At 45.4% G+C, this 18,901-nt stretch overlaps 1 protein-coding gene across 1 annotated transcript in view; it reads right to left on the bottom strand.

Moving 5' to 3' along the window:
* Positions 1-10,666: 10,666 nt before the first annotated feature.
* The window catches only part of AFF1 (ALF transcription elongation factor 1), a 79,224-nt gene continuing 70,989 nt past the window's right edge, over positions 10,667-18,901 (bottom strand). Inside the window, exons 15-19 of the mRNA XM_056855734.1 lie at positions 17,932-18,003; positions 17,186-17,279; positions 15,354-15,397; positions 12,795-13,024; positions 10,667-10,847 (exon numbers count right to left, since the gene is read on the bottom strand). Of these exons, the coding sequence (XP_056711712.1) occupies positions 10,726-10,847; positions 12,795-13,024; positions 15,354-15,397; positions 17,186-17,279; positions 17,932-18,003 (562 nt within the window). The 3' untranslated portion in view covers positions 10,667-10,725. The remainder of the gene's footprint in view (positions 10,848-12,794; positions 13,025-15,353; positions 15,398-17,185; positions 17,280-17,931; positions 18,004-18,901) is intronic.

Below are 18,901 nucleotides of genomic sequence, written 5' to 3'. Positions count from 1 at the left end.
CCCATTTGGAATGCCTGTCTTGTCACCCTTGATCTGTGTGTGTTTAAGGCCGTTGGTTGGTTCTGTGACTGCCGGGCTTTTAAACGTTGCATCTCCATCCTGGAATGCTCCATTCTCAGATCTCCAAACTGCATGGCATTTATATCCTGCATGCATTCTTAGAACCATGTGTAAGCCGTGACTAGAAGATGTGCATCACAGTAACTGGAGAGCAATCAGGTAAGCATCTCAGACAATCAGTTAGCAATTCACTTATTAGCTAGCCAGTTTAACCAGAGAGGTTATGTGCATTAATGAGTCTTTGGGGATGGATCCTACCACTTCCTTCCTCCAAGTATTCCTAAAAATCACAGTGCGGGAAATCTGTAGTGGTTGTATCCGAAACCCATTTAGCATATGAAGTGTGGATTCGCCCCTGCCAAGTTATTGCCTTGTGTGCTACTTAGTACCGCCACTCTCTTCAAGTCAGAGGAGAAGTTAAGAGAACACTCCTGTTAGTTAGTGACTTTGCTCATGTGTATATCTGGCACCCTGCAGTTCATTATAGGAGTCCAGGTTCTCTGGAGAACAGGCTGTGCTCAGGGACATATGGACTCTCCACCACCACCACCCAGTTGTTAGCCGAATTGCTCTATTAATATGGGGAATTAGCTTAAGCAATCGGTAACTATGTATTTTTAGAGAGGGTTCGCACTCAACTATACCAGAATCCGTTTAATGAGACCTTGAATAAAGACAGACAAAAGATTCCAAATTAAATAGTGTTTATGTCTTTTTCATTCAATTATGCATACACACATACAGAGAATCTAGGAAATAAAAGGGGGGTACAGAGACATTTGCCGTAAGGCAGGTAGGAATATTTTTACAGTATATACGATACCTTCCTGTAGTCCAGCATTCCATAGGATCAAGATGAATAAATGAGGGGGGGTATGGGGAATAAATAGAAGGCAGGGATAGGCCCCTGCGTATTCTAGCATGGCTGCTCACTCTGGCAGAGTGGCAGGCTGTATGAAATGGGAAGCCCTAAGGTTTCTGAGAGAGAGAATGGGCTGGGGCACCCCAGTTATACTGTTTTTCTGGGGGCGGGGAGGGGTTTCACCCCTCCTAGGTTCCCAGGTGGCAAAAAGGTGACAACAGACTTAATCTGTGGCTACCAGGGTGGAGTAGTGAGAATTTGGAAATCTATTCTGATTCCAATGACTTATGCAACCCCAGGAGAAGTCAGGAGTCTCACTGATTGGCTTAATGGCTTGAAACAAAAGGTGCGATTGCTGCTAATGTCTGGAGATCGTTGCTGAAGAGCGAGTCATTGTTATCTTAATGTCTGCTGAATGGTTTTGCTGAACTAGTTGCAAGGGGGGGGGGTGTTGGTGCAGGCTACATGCCTGGACATATTCCCTACAATAGAGCAGGATACACAGGAACATGGATGCCCTCTGGTTTGCTGGAGGGACTACTTTGGCTGCTGCTCTTTGACTGCTGGTTTCGAGGGATGAAGAGGAGTCCTTTCCATGGTGGCACAGGCTTGCCGCTTGTTCTGGAAAGGCTGCTACACACACCTGCTGGGGTTGCCATGATCAGTCCAGGAGATTGGCAACCAGTTAGGCTACACAGTGCAGTTCATCTGCACACACCCTGCCTGCTTGCTTGCTGGAGGGGTTGCCCAGGTTCTGGAGTGCCACCATCAGGGACTGGCTGAAAAGCATCCTGCACTTGTTACATAAGGGGGAGATGCAACTGCTGGCAAGAAGCATTATTTGAAAGAAAAAAAAGAAATTGGATTTCCCACAGACCAGATGAAAAATATCCTTTAAAGCAAAACAACTGTGTGTGTGTACTCAAGATGTGCCTGCATGTTTTAATGTAGCTGGTCCTTCTGCCTTGCTGCTCTTCTTTATCAGAAGTCATCTGGATGTCTTTTGTGTGTGTGTGTAGGATGCGTCATGCTTTGCACATGCAGTGTGTTACGTAAGAGTATGAATAGCTGTAGTATAAGAATAAGTGCTCGTCCTTGTCCTTGTGGCAAACAAAACCTAAGTGGCAGCCGCTCGGAAGGCAAGCCGTGTAAAGGCCATGTTTTTTCTCTTTTTATCCGAGAAGAAATGAGGCATCGTTGCCCGGAAAAGAGGTGCTTTCTTGGAAATGGCTTCAAGCACAATTTGGCAGAGAACTGTAACTGGCAAACTCCAAAGATGACAATTTTGGGAGGGGGGGGGTGAAACTAACATGACCAAAACTTTGTTCCCAAACTGTTTTGTATGGGTGGGTATCAAGGTCCCGGTGTGAGAGTGTGTTTCTTAGAGAAACAGTTGTATAATGATTCTCTGTATTCAGCACCACTGTGTGTAGTGTGATCACAAAGCACACATCACTCCTGAAGTACTACACTGCCACTTTGAAAACCTGTTTTTGTATTAGTCTGTGGTATCCAGTGGACGAAATGCAGATTGAAGTGGTGAATTGTGTTGTATGAGAACTGTAAAACTTTGTAATAAAACACATTTATTTATTGGCCTTGTGCATTAATTTAGAAATTGTGCAGAAAAACGAGAGACATTTTTAACAGGTAGCATGCTTGTCAAGCAGCTGGAGAAGCTTGAGAACTTACTCCAGAGCTGGCGTCAGCATGCCTGGAGTTGGGCATATGCCAAGGCCCACTGCCACCCGCACACCTCCTCTGCCACCTGCCTGTGCACCGTTTCCTCACTCACTTAGAATCATAGTGTTGGAAGGGACCACCAGGGTCATCTAGTCCTGCACAATGCAGGAAATTCACAACTTCCTTCCCCCAACACCCCCAGTGACCCCTGCTCCATGTCCAGAAGTTGGCAAAAAACCCTTTCAGGATCCTTGGCTAATCTGGCCTGGAGGAAAATTGCTTCCTGCCCCCAAAGTGGTGATTGGCACTACCCTGGGCATGCAAGAAAGCACCACGAGAGCCAAACACTGATGCAAACCTTCCTGCCCTCCCTCTCACGATCTGCCTAAGGTAACAGATTCAGCACTGCTGACAGATGGCCATCTGGCCTCTGCTCCAGGGATGGAGAGCCCACCCCGTGTGTTCCTAGCTAGCTGGGCTGCCCAGTGCTGCCAGGGAAGAGTGAGGGTGTGGCTGGTCACAGCAGCAGTGCTCCCAGCCGTGCACACTTTCCAGTCCCATTGAGGAAAAGGGCACGCAGGTGGCTATGGGAGGGGACATGAGCAGGCAGGGAAGGACAGGTGGGGTCAGGAAGGAAGGTGTGATTGGGGGGTTCTGGTGGTGGGCATAAAGGGGGGGCTGAGAGCACACTTGTGTGCGGGGTCCATTGGAACCTGGAACTGGCCCTGGTTTATTCACATCACCTTTACATTGGGGTAGTCAGAACATAGGAGCTGCGTACGTGTCACATATATTACAATTTAGCACACCATTACAAATATTCGATTGCTTGAAATAGTGTGCATAATACAGATAATAGTGGTGCTGACCATGAGTGACACATATACTGTTCATTATGTGCTGGGAGTGAATATATCAAACTGGCTATTCAGGGATAAATGCTGAGAAATTGGCTAGTCCAGTGGTTCCCAAACCTTTTGGGCCACTGCCCCCTTGGTTCCACAGACTCAACCTCAGCACCCCCCCTACCCTATCCAACAACACAGTTGAAGGGGCCCACCTCTAACACCCCCCTGCTACCCCCTTGCCTCTTAGTGCCCCCCTAGATAATCCCACCGCCCCCCAGGGGGTGGTACTACCCACTTTGGGAACCACTGAGCTAGTCCTTGACATTCTCTAGGAGCTAAAAGGGATGGCTGTAGTATAGCTTAGGTGCACATTCAAAGGCATCCCTAGGAGCACATTGCAGCAGGCAGTTATGACAATCATCTTTGGAAACATAAAACCAAGGGAGGGGGAGCAATCTTAACCGTCTTCCGATACCAAATGTTGCATTTTTGAAGTCTTTTCCACCCCTTTACACAAAGTGTTCTTGTGGGTGGGGTGGGGGGGAATCTGCTACTCGGGGAAGCTAATTTGCAGCTGATGCAGGCAGACATTCTTGCTTTTCCCAAGCGCTGCCTTTTCAGCTCCAGGCATGGTTGTAAGAGGAAAAACAACTTTCACTTTGGAGGTGGGTGTTACAAAAAAGGCTGGCAGAAGCATTGGTTCTGCAATGGAACACTTGGTAGTTGTTCATAAGACTAGAGTGCTGAACGATTAAAAGCTTCTTTTCACAGCCTCCCACAGTCATCCCTTGTGAGGGAAGAGCTGCGGTGCCAGAAGTCGCTGCTTTTCCATGTGTCAGTGTCTGTGTGGCTTTGTGAAATCCAGTAATGAAGACACTCCTGATTTCTGGGGGACTTAACAGGCTGCCACCTAGTGCCGCCAATAGAGAATTTTGGCCCGTCTATTAGATCTAACATTGCCTTTTCTACTTTTTTTAAAATTCAGCATACTTTTATTTCTAAAACTGTGCCTCCCTCACAAGCTATACGATTGCACCATATGGACTCTTGTACAATTATTTGCAGATAACAATTTCAAAAATAGCCCTTTGCTGCAGTTTGTATTTTGATAGCGGACATGTGCCATATTACACCCTTGGCATTTCAAGATTTTAGATCTTTATTCAACCAGGGGCCCCTTTTGCTGGTTTGTAGTAATATCTGTCTTGTCTGTCCCTGACCCATCTCTGGATTTAAGTTGCCACAGATTTTGCCATGTAGAGAATGAGACAGATTGACATTTCATTCCACCTGGTACTTGCTGGATTTCATGTTCTCTTGACCCTTCTGTTGGTTTTTCAAGCCTCCAATGTAAAAGGACTGCATAATGCAGACCCATTCATGCTGCCTGGATAAGTGAGTTCTAATCCATCACAGTTTATCCGTGAAGTAAAATTTGGTTAGCTTTTAAGGTATTTACTACAAGACTCCTATTTTCCAGTAGAGGGAGTGGAAGAGCTGTGACTTGTAATCTTCCCCACAAGAGTCAAAGAACATGGAAATCGGCTCTGAATCATCAGGGACTTGTAACTTGGGAGGCTGGTCTTGAAATCCCCACTCGGGCAGACTTGAGACCTTGCCCAAAGCTACCCATTATCTGAGCTTTAATTAAGGAGCCCTTTGGCACCCTAAAGACTAATGAAGGTATTGAGCCATGAGTTTGCAGAGGCAGATGCATTAGAGTAGCTTGGAAGGTCTCAGAGGTGCCACAGGACTCTACTGTTAGTGCTACAATGGAACACAGCTAGTCTTCTGGAATTTAAACCAGACATAATTAGGGCTGGGGGGGGGAAATCCTCTGTGTCTAGAAACCTGAAATATTCAGCTGGTAGTGGAACTGCCCTTAAGAACTTAAAACACCCTTTTCCCCTAGTGCTGCAGATAACAGTGCTCTACAATTAGGGCACTTTCACACAGCCCAAATAATGCACTTTCAGTGCACCTTAACTGAGTGGATTTTGCCAGTTCACACAGTAAAATCCACCTTCAAAGTGCATTGAAAGTGCATTTTTTGGCTGTGTGAGTGCCCTCAGAGTGAGTGTGTGTGTGTGTGCACGCGCACGTGTGAGGGGGGAAAGTACTGTGTTGCAGGCTAGGCAGGGTTAGCCAGCTACTTAATAAAATCTATTGCTGCAGGTGCCATTGAACTAGTGATACCACCTACCTTAATCTGGTCTGTCTAATACTTGGTCCTGTATTCTGCCTCTTCTGTTTCATTCCGGTTGCTTCAGAAACATCTGCATGGCATACGTATCATGCAAAGTTTCTTTGGAATGTGGAAAAGCTCCTATAAGTTGGTAGTCTCACTTTTTCCAGGGGTTATGGTCAGGGTATTTGGGTGTCACCGTTGTTTTTAAAGTTTTATATATATATATATATACACACACACACACACACAGCTGCAATGTTGCTTACTCCCAAGACAGAGACAGGTGGTCGTGGTATCAATAAAGTGAGATCTTTTATCGCCAGTATAGCCCACAAACAGTTACTGAGCATTTACTCTTCGGCCTGTCTCCGGCAACTGGTAGAAAAGAGACCATTTGGGGGGGGGGGGGATCATCCAATGTACAACATGACATTACTTGTAAAGTTGCAGATGGCTGCAGAGGGGCTATCCAGGGGACATTAGTTCAGCCAAGAATAGTTACATATGGCTGAATAGTAATGAATAGGATAGATTATGGAGGGAGGAAACAAGTTAAGATTGTGGTAGAAAGCTTGGTTTTCATGTACCCCCTCACTAGCTGTATACCACTGAGTAATTGCTCTGGGAGCTATTTGTTCAGTGGCTCTGAAAATCAATTTTTAAAGAAAGAAACTATGCAGCTGGAAGGAAATGGAGAGGGAAGCAACTTGGTTGCTGAAGGGACCATGCTAGTTACTCTGCTTCCACGGGTGCAAGCAACAGACTCTTCCTGTAAATTTCAGCAAGGATTGTCTCCTCCTACTGGAGGGAGAGATGGATGAACCAAGTAATCAAAATAAGTATTAACATTCTTTGTCAAGAGGAAGTGATTTCTCCACCTTGCATGAACTATGCCAATATGTATGTTTTCCCTTTACTTCAAATATGTGAATCAAACCCCACATTTATCCCGGTACTGGTCCCCAGTTTCATTCATAAGGTGAACACACATTGGATCTTACTTACCAAGATGTATGTGGGGTGGGGGTGGGAAGAAGGTGATTGTAACCCTCTTTGAGACTCCTTAAAGGTGGAGAAAAAATGGGGTATAAAAAACAACTTTTCTTCTTCCCAATCGCCACTACAGAGCCGATAATACAGGATTCTCTACACCATTGTAGATATTATCAGCCTGCCTCTTGAGATCAAAACCGCTACTACACAAGTATTTCTGGACCAATCTCAAGCAAGAGACCATTTCAATTAATATTTATTTCATTACCCCACATGAATTAAACAAATCAGCCTTGGAAATACCACCAATACACAGGGCAGAAAAAAAATGTTATTTACAAGATGGAGACACAACACCCCATAATAAATTTAAATGTACAGATTTGATAAAGAAATCATGGACAGGAGGGAAAGGGGGGGAGGAAGAGACGTTGCTCTTCAGAAATAATAAATCATCAATCTAACTTTCAGTCCACGTCTCCAGTGTCAATGGAACTTGCAAATTATTAAATAATGGCATCTTAGACATATAGAACATTTGACAATTTAAATACATTAATTATAATTCTAAATAAATATTATTTGGGAAGGGAGGCTGCTTTGAGCCTGCAGCTCCATTGACCTGTGTTTAAAATGGCAAAACTCTTTATTTCATGCTCCTTACATACGAAGGGCTTGGCCCCAAATCCTGGTTGAAATCAATGGAAGTTCCACCAGCATCTAGAATGGGGATAAAATGGCATTTCTACTGATCATTTTCAATTTAAAAAAAAAGTCAGAGGTTCTCTCGATCGCTACATGCGCTCCCCCTAGACTGGCTGCAGCTTTGAAATTGTGTACAAAATAATATATATATATATTTAAAGGACAGAATATTAAGCGGAAATGCAGGCATTTCTGATTATAGGATTCGTTTTAACTTCCCTGAAAATTAAGAAAGCAGCATGGCTTCCATTTGTCTTATGGCCTTACCGGACTAAATCAAATTGGAATATATATTTGTTTAAAGGAGGCTAAAAACCGCGTGCTTTGCTTTTTCAATCAGAACATTGCTAACCCTTTTCACCACACCCCACAGTCCTGGAAAAACAGCAGCATTCACATGCTTAACAGGATTTCTTCTCAACTTGTTAGAAATGAACTCTTGATTAATGGGGTCGGTGGACAGGAGAGGAGGTGTAACCGATTAGCGCCATCCCTCGAATAAAGTGCTTAATAAGCAGGTTAAGGCGGATCCCTTGACACCTGGGGATTCTGAATCGGGGGGGGGGGGTTTAACAGAGAGGCAGCACCTGGCTGGTGGCCCCTCTCTGGGGTAGAAAGCCGGGGGGGGGGGGTCAGTCCTGAGGAGAAAAAGGTACATTGGTTGGGATGAGAAGGGAACATGATTTTCAAAGAAGGGACCATGTGAGTTTAGTGTTTATTTCTCAGCAAGCCAGGAGCTATAAGACTCCAGAGGGGTTCTAAGCCAGGTTACCATCCCAGGACTCCTTGGGAGAAACCATACTTGCTCTTCCATACTTGTGCTGTGTCCCTTAGCAGAAAAGGCAAATGCCTTTTCAGATCTGGCAAGTTCTTCCCTCTTCTCAAAACACATGCTTGAGACAGGCATGGTTTTCTTTTTTAAAAGAATTTCCACCTGGAAGCAGCATATGTGAAGGTAGACTGAGACACCTGGCAGAGACCAGGGTATCTGGGGAACTCAGACTCTCCTCATCAGCTGCTAAGAGGCAGGAGGATGCTGTGATTCCAGATGCATCACAGTGTGTAGAAAAAGAAAAAGCACACTCTTCTTCCACCTGCCCCTTCAAATCATCCCTTTCCCTACCATTTTACAGCTGTCCAGAGGAGAGACCTCCAGGATTCCAAGTTCTGGGTCTCCACCAGGTGCCCAGTTCCACCGTAAGGAACATTATACAAAAAACAAGGGAGAAAAAAATATTTTAGAATTACTTCCAGTGGCAAAAGGGGCTTATCCCTGAAATCAACTAAGGCGTAATTCTCTCCAGACAGTCTGAGACAGGTCACCCCAATCCTGCCTTTTTTTGCACTGAATAATTCTCCAAAGAGCTAAACTGGAAACACGTCCCATTCAGAAGTCTCTCTCAGAATGGCAAGGCGTTATGAGGCTTATTAGCATTTCAGCCAACCTCGCAAGTATGCCAGACGGCTCTCCGTACAGGAGCAGTGCTTTCACCTTGCATGTCGAAAGAGGTCAACTTCCGTGGGACAAACATATAGAAATGACTGCCTCCATAACACTTTTACAATAAGAAAAAAAAATACACACACCTTCACAAATAATTTTGTTGGAAGATATTCATTCCCATTGGTCTGTCCTTAAGGTAGTGACAGAAACGAACGAGAGAGTTAAGGCACACCGTTTGAGAGCAGAGTGGGGGAAAATGAGGGGCCTTGAACAGGAAAGAGGGTGTTGGGGAGAGAGGGGGAAGCAGGAAAGTCCCTGAGGGGGGCTTCTTCTCTATTACAATTTTTCACATGCGTTGTTTGTAAATTAAACAAATATCCTTGGCTTGGCAAGTCCGAGACAATCACTGATTACTTTCTTTATGAGGAGTCTGGGGATTCATCTAAGGTTCGAATGAATTACTCTGTTACGAAAAGGCAATCTCTTACAGAGAGGGGAAACAGTTCACCAGTGCCAAACCTGGCAGTCAGGGTGTACCACTTTGGTGTCACAAATGGGAGTTGTGCTTCAACAGCTGAAGGCAATCATTTGAACCTGCGGTTTCAGAGAAGATGGAATGGGATAGTGCGTGGCAAAGTTTCTCCCAGTTTAAGGAAAACTGAAAAAGAGAGACCTGGAAATAGCCTGGTCAGGTCCCTGGTAAGGATCCAAAAGGGAACGTTTAAGTGTCAAGCTACCAAAAAGCCTTCCTGATTCACCAATGGGCCCACCTCTGACATCGACAAACATCCCTCACAGACGGTTTCCTGCGCAAAAGCATCCCTTCTGCACTCCCTCAACTGTGCATGCTTTGTAAGACCTCTTTTGAGAGTACGAAGGGGAATCTCGGGCAGTGTTTCCAAGAGAAAGCATCTAGTAGTGAAGTCCAGCCACTTCAAGCAGTTCCAGTTCAATGCATTAGTGCAGTATTGCTCAACAAAATTGGAAAGGGAGGGTGAGAGCCAGCCCACTTCCCTGCCCTGCTCATGCCCTTCGGTGGGGCAGGGACAATATCTAGCATCACAGATCTACTCATGCTGGTTCTTGGCAAAGCAGTCCCAGGATCCTGGGTTTTCTTATAAAATGGCATGCCACACGATCAGACAAAATGGCAGCCGAGACCGGCACACAAAGGCAGGAAGGGAAAAAGCCAGGCTGGAAGGGTGAGCTAGAGAATCAAGTGCCCCATAAAGGAACGGAGGTATTAGTGCAACAGATGGGTATGACGGGCAAATGGGACCAAGGAAAGGAGCGACAGCAGTTTGCATTTGCACAGACTGCTGAAGGGGGCTGGTTTGAGAGGGTCCTCCATCCGATCCCACCCTCCAGGAACAAAATCATAATGCTACAGCTTGCATTTCTGGTTTGCGCTTTTAAAAACTGGAAAAGGGCAGGGTGGGGGAGTGGGAAGGGGTGGATTCAAATCATCCGCTGGGCCCTCGAACATCGCTGCATCTTTTTGTGTGTGTGTGTGGTCTTGCACCCATTTCTTTGCGAGGTGGATTTCCTTTCTCTCTGGCACTTCTTCATGCTTGATGAACTATTTTGTTTGTTTGTCCTGCTGGTTATTCATTTACAGAAATGTTTATAGACCGTTGAACCATGAAGGGGGGGGAAGGAAAAAAAAAAGAGAGAGAACATTGCACTTCGTCCTTTGAAAGAAAGCAAGGCGGGCATCCTCCGCTTTGGAGGCCTCTTTCTCCACTTCCTATCTTCCAGGTGGGCCCATTGGCATCGCAGAGAGTCCTTAAAAGTTTTCCAGTGTCACCAAGATCCCTTCCGTCGTGCTTCATACCACCTTTCCGGGTGCTTTTTTTTAAATTTCCGTGTCCAACGACGCCGTTTCGGAGGCTTCCAAAGTGCAAACAAGTCCAAGGCTAAGTTCCCCGCCTTGAAGCACCGGTTAAGGTGTATTTGGTTCCAGTGTCAGCCACTGTAAACCCTGACGGGTGTAGGGTACCAGTTCCATCATACTGCTGTTCAAGGAGAGAGCGCACGCGGTGGCACTGAGCTCAGAAAAAAACTCTGAGGAAAGAGACGGAGAGAGAGAGAGAGAGAGAGATTAAAAACCAATCACATTTAGCTCCTGACAGTGTGGTGGATCGTACTACCACTGAGCAAAGTTTTATTAAAATATGTATATCCTACCCTTGCCTTTTGGTTCAAGTTTGCAGCCCTCCATTTTAAGGAACCCTCCTCCAGATTAAGTCGGAGGAACCTCCCTAGGTTGCAGGAAGGCTACTCGCAGGATTGGTCCCATTATGCAGAACGATACAAGGCACAGGGTAACACAGGTGTTGGAAACCTTCTCAGCCTGAACACACACACCCCAAATGAAAAAAATATGTACCTATGAAGATGTTGGTGTGCCAACAAACAAAATAGGACCAGGGAAGAGAGGTAAGGGCCTGAATTTTGCTGGACACATGGAAAGCAAGCTTTGCCCCACAGGTCCCACCAGCACCTGAGGGCCTTTCCATCCCCTGGGCAGAGAAACCCTGCCCCAACCCACAGCTGGAAGAAGAAGAATTATGCAAAATAAGAGTGTTCTAATTTGAATAGCTTAGGCAGGTTATAAAATTCGGAGCCTAGAGGCACACTTGCAGATCAGGATCGTCCCCATTTCTTTACAGTGACACTGTTGCAAACAGATCCAGACTGATGCCCAAGGAAGCCCCTGCTCACGTGGGTACAGCAGAATCTCCATACACATTGGAACCCACAAGTGGGCAAGAGAGAACAAGCGGGCAGATGGGCAGGCATGAATTCCCTCTGACTGATTTCAATTAATCTTCAGAGGCCAATGACTGCAGGCCATCAGACCCAGCAGTCTGTTCACACAGTGGCCAACCAGGTGCCTCTAGGAAGCCCACATACAAGACAACTGCAGCAGCACTATCCTGACCTGGGCTCCACAGCACCTAATATATCAGGCATGCTCCTCTGATCCTGGAGAGAATAGGTCTGCATCATGACTAGTATCCATTTTGACAAGTAGCCATGAATACTTCTCCATGAACATGTCCACTCCCCTCTTAAAGCCTTCCAAGTTGGCAGCCATCACCACATCCTGAAGCAGGGAGTTCCACAATTTAACTATGCGTTGTGTGAAGAAATACTTCCTTTTACCTGTTTTGAATCTTGTCTTTTACTTCCTTTTATCTGTTTTGAATCTCTCACCTTCCAGCTTTAGCAGATGACCCGGCTCACTGGCATTTACTACTGCTGACCCAGATGCATTTGAAGATGCCTTTTTATCACCTGTAACTAAGGGCTACATCAGACCAGTGCTGGGAGTTCCATGTTCAGAGTTCCCAGAGATTTTTTTACACTTCATTTTCAGGTACGTGGGAACCTAGTTCAAATCAGCCTCCACCACGGAAGCTGAAAGCTCTTTCCCCACAGTCCTGATCTGAATCAGGGGCATGCATGTCTGAAAACAAAGGTTTTAAAAAATTGCTGGGTGCTCTGAACATAGAACTCCTAGCACGTCTGGCTTAACCCCAGGGACATTAGTACCCAACTGAAATCAGGGATTGTGCACTATGGATTAGGGGAGGGGCTGTGGCTCAGTGGTAGAGCATCTGCTTGGCATGCAGAAGGTCCCAGGTTCAATTCCGGGCATCTCCAGTTAAAGGGACTAGGCAAGTAGGTGATGTGAAAGACCACCACCTGAGACCCTGGAGAGCAGCTGCCAGTATGAGTAGACAATACTTACTTCAATGGACCGAGGGTCTGATTCAGTATAAGGCAGCTTCATGTGTTCCTATGTTGACGCTCTCCAAGGCCTCAAAGCAGAGGAGGGTCTTCCCTAACTACCCTGCTAACCTGCATTTTGAGCCACTGACCCTTGGGCCTTTTGAAGTTCACATGCCACATTGCACACGAGCAATCGGCCTTGGGAGAAACCAAGAGCTTTTGAGTGCCATGTCCACTGTTACCAGCTGGGACTGATGGAAGATAAGCCCTTACTCTTATTCTTCCTGGCCAAAACGTCAGCTTGTTCCCAGAGATCGTAGGCGTAGAGAATATAAGAAGTGATGTTGACGAAGGAAGAGGTGATGGTCGGGATGTGATGAGGGACGCTGATGGAAGAGCCCATGCTGCCACCGCCACAGCTGCTGGCGCTGGAGCCCGTCTGGGAGCTTACAGAACTGGCTGGAGAAGGCATCGGAGAAAGGGGAGAAGGTGTTCCCGTGCTCCTGCAGGACAAATGCACAACAGGGGACGCTTAAGATCTCTCTTGGGCTTTCGAGTCAAAAGACAGCTGAGTGCTGACATCCTCTCTCTCTCTCACACACACACACACACACACACTCACTCACACACACACAGAAGTCTTCTGCTCTCCCTCATCTATGTAAGCCTGCAGGCTTTAAAAGCAAATTCACATTTAATTTGCAATTTTCAGCTCGTGGACGAAACTTCCGTGGTTAGCCATTGTGGAGTCAATTTATGTGGCACCTTTTTTCTCATCACATTTTAAGAATCAACACGCAGCCACATTAGAGGTGCTTTCTTGTGGTGCAAACTATTTTGGACACAAAGGGGTACACTCGGAGAGCTGTTTAACGTCAGGGGAGATAACTCTGCCGACATTACAACTTTTTTGATATGCAGAGCAAGGTGATTTTTTAAAAATAACTGCTTATTAATTGTTGGTGACTTTTGTAATTTACGTTTCTGGAGACACGATGTAGAAATTTTCTAAATAAATGTAACCCTTGTGCTGGAAGCAGCGACTGCAGGAGTACCTGCAACTCACAGTGCAAATCAGGTGAGAAAGACAAATAGCTGAGCCAGCTCTGGAGGCTCAACTGCCGAGAAGGAACTGGGGGAGGATTAATCACCAGAGAGCCATTGCTTAAGCCTGGCAGTTGTTGGTTTGAACATTAGGAAGAATTTTCTAACAGTGAGAGCGGTTCCTCAGTGGCACAGGCTTCCTCGGGAGGTGGTAAGCTCTCCTTCCCTGGAGTTTTTTTAAGAAGAGGGTAGATGGCCATCTGTCAGCAACGCTGCTGCTATGACCTTAGGCAGATCATGAGGGGGGGGGGGCATCTTGGCCATCTTCTGGGCATGGAGTATAGGTCACTGGGGGTGTGGGGGGGGAGGTAATTGTGAATTTCCTGCATTGTGCAGGGGGTTGGACTAGATGACCCTGGTGGTCCCTTCCAAGTCTATGATTTTATGAACAGCCTGGCCTGTGGCGAGCCAGTAGCTTCTCACTGCTGTGATTCTTTCGAAATGCAAAGCGAGAGCTGAAATCTCTCCATGTGAATGCAGGAACCAGTAGTCACGAATGGCCACCATACACAAACACACAAAAGCTACAAAACTCTACACCCGCGCATGCACGCACACACATTATACCACTTCCTCAGTCCTATCCGAGCTAAGCAGCTGGATTTCCCCATAAAGCTGCTCAACTAAAAGGCATGAGATTAAAACACTGCTCCGGTCACACAAGGATATTAAGATCTCTCTTGAGTCCACGGCCAAGGTTATGAAGGAAGTGGCTCGCCGTTTCAACATCTGGTAGACTCCATATTCTTATTGCTAATCTGCTCTTCTTAAAGAAGCCTGAGGCAGCAAATAAGGCTACTGCTGTTCGGCCCCATGGCATTTATCCCACAGGGAACCATCTTGTCCCCTTATCTGATGAAGGGAGCTTTCACTCCTGAGAGCCAATATCCGGAAAAATCTTCATCTCTAAGGTGCTACTGGACTCAAATCTAGCTGCTCTACTGTCGACCAATACGGCTGTCCTATGAAACTATCTTGTCCCCTGTGCTGTTTGACATCTACATGAAACTATAAGGAGAGATCGTCCAGTGGGTTTGGAGAGAAGTGCTTACGATAAGCAGCTCACACCCAGCTCTTTTTTCCTTTAAGATAGAGGCTGTTACCGCACCAGGTATTCCCAGCGATGTATCAAGAGTTTGGAAATGTTATAAAAAACATCGCTTTAAAAGGGTTTTTGGATACCACGGCTAAAAAATGGTTGGAAGACGTCTTCACAGCTAAAGGGGCCAAAGTAAGTGCAAACAGTATTTTTTACAACATTTTCAAACTCTTAATACATCGGTGGGAATACATAGAAAGTGCGAACAGTATTTTTTATAACATTTCCAAACTCTTGATACATCGCTTGGAATACCTAGTACAGTAACAGCCATTGTCTACTATATTTTTCCTTTAGAATAGAGTCTACTATAAAACACTCCTTTGGAGGACATTGACTCATAGGGTCGTCGTGAGTCGTAAATGACTTGACGGCACTTAACACACACACATAAAACACTTAATTTGACAATCCGTCTTCTTTAAGAAGATTAAAAATACAGTTACAACCCTTGGGAGGGAGAAAAATCTAACGGGAATTCCCAATTCACATGCTGAAAGTGATAGTTAAACCCATTTCAAAAAGTCCTATTCTCTCATGATTCATACAGCCCGATACAATTAAAACCTGTCAGGGTCTAATCTTTATAACATGAAAAAAGGATCAGTTCGACATGTTTCGAATCCTACCTTGCGACACATGGAGAAGGTGCTTGTGTGATTCTAGAGGAACTCTGTAATAAGGAATGAAATTTTAGTTAGTTTGCAACTGACACCATCTTAGGGCCAGTTTCCGCATTCGATTTCTGACAATCTTAGACACGGATACAGAGTTGTGAAACAAGAACTAGCAGCAAAAAACAGATCCCCATCAAACGAGAACGAAACATGATAAAATTAACCTTGAGATGCACCAAAGTAAGTCTAAACTCACCTATCAGATTTACTAAGGGCAAAAACACATGGCCGCTTTAGCCTGCTTTATTCCCTGTTTCAGCTAGGATTCAGCCAGGATCGAACACATGCGTTCAATCCTGGCTAAATCCTGGCTGAAACAGGGAATAAAGCAGGCTAAAGCAGCCATGCGTTTTCGCTCTAAGAGTTTGTTCCAAAGACAGACTCAACAGTGAAGCTGGAGACAAACATCTGTTCGCACAAGCATAGGATCACACAGTTTCCCCTTCTCAGCAATAAAATGCAGCTCTCCCCTTTTTTGCAGAAAGGGAGTGGTGATCTTGCATGACCAACGTCACTCTGCTCACACAGGAAGGCCACTGAGGTGAACATTTCGTTATAGCAGAAGACGGTCCTGTAGCATCACTGGAACAGGCTCTAAAAATTCATTTTCTACATGCAGAATTTTTCCAGGCCTTTTGGACATGCTTTAAAATTCTGGACAGCTTGCATTTACCGGGGGAGAAAAAGTCACAGGCCGCCAAATCCCGGCAGCTCCTTTACATGTTCTACTGAATTACCTTGAAGGACATGTTGAAAATAACCATTTGAAAGCTGTCAGGCCTAGTTGTGTCATGTAAGTCAGGTGGTATCAAGTCACCCAGAGGTTGCTTTCAGGTCTAATGTTGCCAACCTCCAGGCGGGACCAGGATTACAACTAAACTCCAAATGACAGAGATCTGTCCCCCTGGAGAAAATAACTGCTTTGGAGGGTGGACTCTATGACATCATATTCAGCTGAGACCTGTCCCCTCCCCAAACCTTGTCCTCCTCAGAAACTACCACAAAATATCCAGGAATTTCCCAACCTGGAGCTAGAAACTCTAGTCAGACCTGGCCCCAGGTGCCCTCCTTCAAAGGCCAAAATAGGCCAGGAAAGAGCTCTGCCCCCTCTTCCTTGCTTTTAATGACAGAACCAAGCCTTGGAATACTGTGGCTGCCTAACTGAGGGAATCTGTTGCTTAAAGCTGTGTGTGTGTGTGTGTAAAGTGCTGTCAAGTCGCAGCCAACTTATGGCGACCCCTTTTTTGGGGTTTTCATGGCAAGAGACTAACAGAAGTGGTTTGCCAGTGCCTTCCTCTGCACACCAACCCCGGTATTCCTTGGTGGTCTCCCATCCAAATACTAACCAGGGCTGACCCTGTTTAGCTTCTCAGATCTGACGAGATCAGGCTAGCCTGGGCCATCCAGGTCAGGGCTGCTTAAAGCTACAGGTGCTTTTAAAATCATTTTTGGGTTTTTAAAACTCCCCAATCTACTTGTTTTTCTTTCTTTTTTTTTTTTTAAGATTTCACATTTTTCTACAAACCTGGTTTTTTTTTCAGGTTTGTAGAAATTTGTCTTGCCCATTCACAGCCCCAGTCACCGAATTTAATTATCCAAAGATTTGCCGACTTTGCTATTAGAATATAAGACAAGTGGGGCCCCACAAAACTCACGGGGGGGGGGGAGGAATCCCATCTCTCCTCCCCATCGCGGCTCCAGGCCTCCTGCTCCCCACCCCAGCCCATCTCAGAATTGGTCTTCATTCTCATTCAAAGTTTGATATACAAAGTTTGATACACTACCCTGAAGTGTTCATTAAGGGTCCGGGAATACTTTATTGCAGTGTCCTTTTTGTAGCGAAACATTGCCATGTACAGAATGGCTTGGCAGCGCATGCTGTGGAAACACAATTTGAAACAGTGAAGACAAAAACAGATCCCCTTTAAATGCAATTTTTTAATATATATTTTTATAGCTAGACAAGATTTTGGGGGTATAAGCTTTCAAGTGTCAAAGCTCCCTTCATCATACCCTGAAAATCTTGTTGGTCTCTAAGGTGCTACTTGACTCGAATCTATCTGTTCTACTGCAGACCGACATGGCTTCCCTCTGAAAATATTTGTTATATTTTGCTATTGCTGAATACTAAGTGGGCTTCACATACACTGTGGGGTCAGATCTCTCAGCCTTGCCCCGTTCTACTCCTTAACCCCCATCCAATGTGGCCTTTGTGTACGCAGCCCCCATGACCCCCCACATAGATTTTATGGTGGTGAAGGCCCCCTCACCCATTTTCCAGTAGAAAAACCAGATGGATCTAACCCATGATCTCAATCATCTTTACAAGGACAGTACCATAGGCTTACATTATTATATCCACATGACAGATTGAGGAGAAAAGAAAAGGCTGCTCATAACCTATCCAATGAATTCATAGGTGACCTCTGGGTGTTTTTCCCCAGTAATTTTTCAATTTACACCCATGTATATTTTTACAGATACCTTTTTCAAACTGAAACACTTGAAAATAGAACAAGGACCCACTCACCATAAAACAGCAAAGATTTTTTCATGTGTAGTTGTCGAAGAGTCCGTGAAGGATTTTAATGTCATTATGAATCTAAAAGAAGACAAAATTACAGATGGCTATCATGGTAAAAAAAAAACCACACAAATAATATTTATATGTGGCAACAGCACAGTAAAGAGCTATTTACACAAGATCACGTTGACAGGAAGGAAACATGGTAGTTTGAAGAACCGACATTTTTTGTGACCTCAAAATTGCACGCTCCTCTTTCCTTAATTTTTTCCTCATCTAGCTAACCCACGGGCAAAAAAAAGGAAAGAAACACAGATATAAAACACCCCCTTTCAAAATATAAGCTGACAGCTCATTCTGGTAGTCATTCTCTCACTGAAGCAAAGCAACGTTAATACAGAAGACAGAAGGAAATTAACATCTATTATCTTTTTTTAAATGTAGTACTAGTACTATCCCCTCACTTCATTCAAAAGTACTCAAAGAAACTTACAAATGAAAAACAAGCAAAAAATCATTTCCAAAAACCTATCTGAGGGGCCAGGGTTGGAAGCTGACTCTTCTAACAGTTAGAGTGGTTCCTCAGTGGAACAGGCTTCCTCGGGAGGTGGTGAGGTCTCCTTCCCTGGAGGTTTTTCCGCAGAGGCTAGATGGCCATCTGTCAGCAATGCTGATTCTATTACCTTAGGGCAGATGATGGGAGGGCATCTTGGCCATCTTCTGGGCATGGAGTAGGGGTCACTGGGGGTGTGGGGGGGAGGTAGCTGTGAATTTCCTGCATTGTGCAGGGGGTTGGACTAGATGACCCTGGTGGTCCCTTCCAAGATTCTATGATTCTATGACTTGGCCTTGTAAACAGCTTGTTCATTTTTGGGGGGAGTCCAGTCCACTGGACTGCTGTCCTGTAGCCTCCCACCAAACGGCTTGAGGGCTGGCCAAAAACCTCCCTGAGGCCAGATGTTGGCCCAGGGGCTGT

The sequence above is a fragment of the Euleptes europaea genome, chromosome 9 (genome assembly GCF_029931775.1).
Source record: "Euleptes europaea isolate rEulEur1 chromosome 9, rEulEur1.hap1, whole genome shotgun sequence".
Taxonomy (NCBI): Eukaryota; Metazoa; Chordata; class Lepidosauria; order Squamata; family Sphaerodactylidae; genus Euleptes; species Euleptes europaea.
This window is presented reverse-complemented; position numbering and strand designations above follow the sequence as displayed.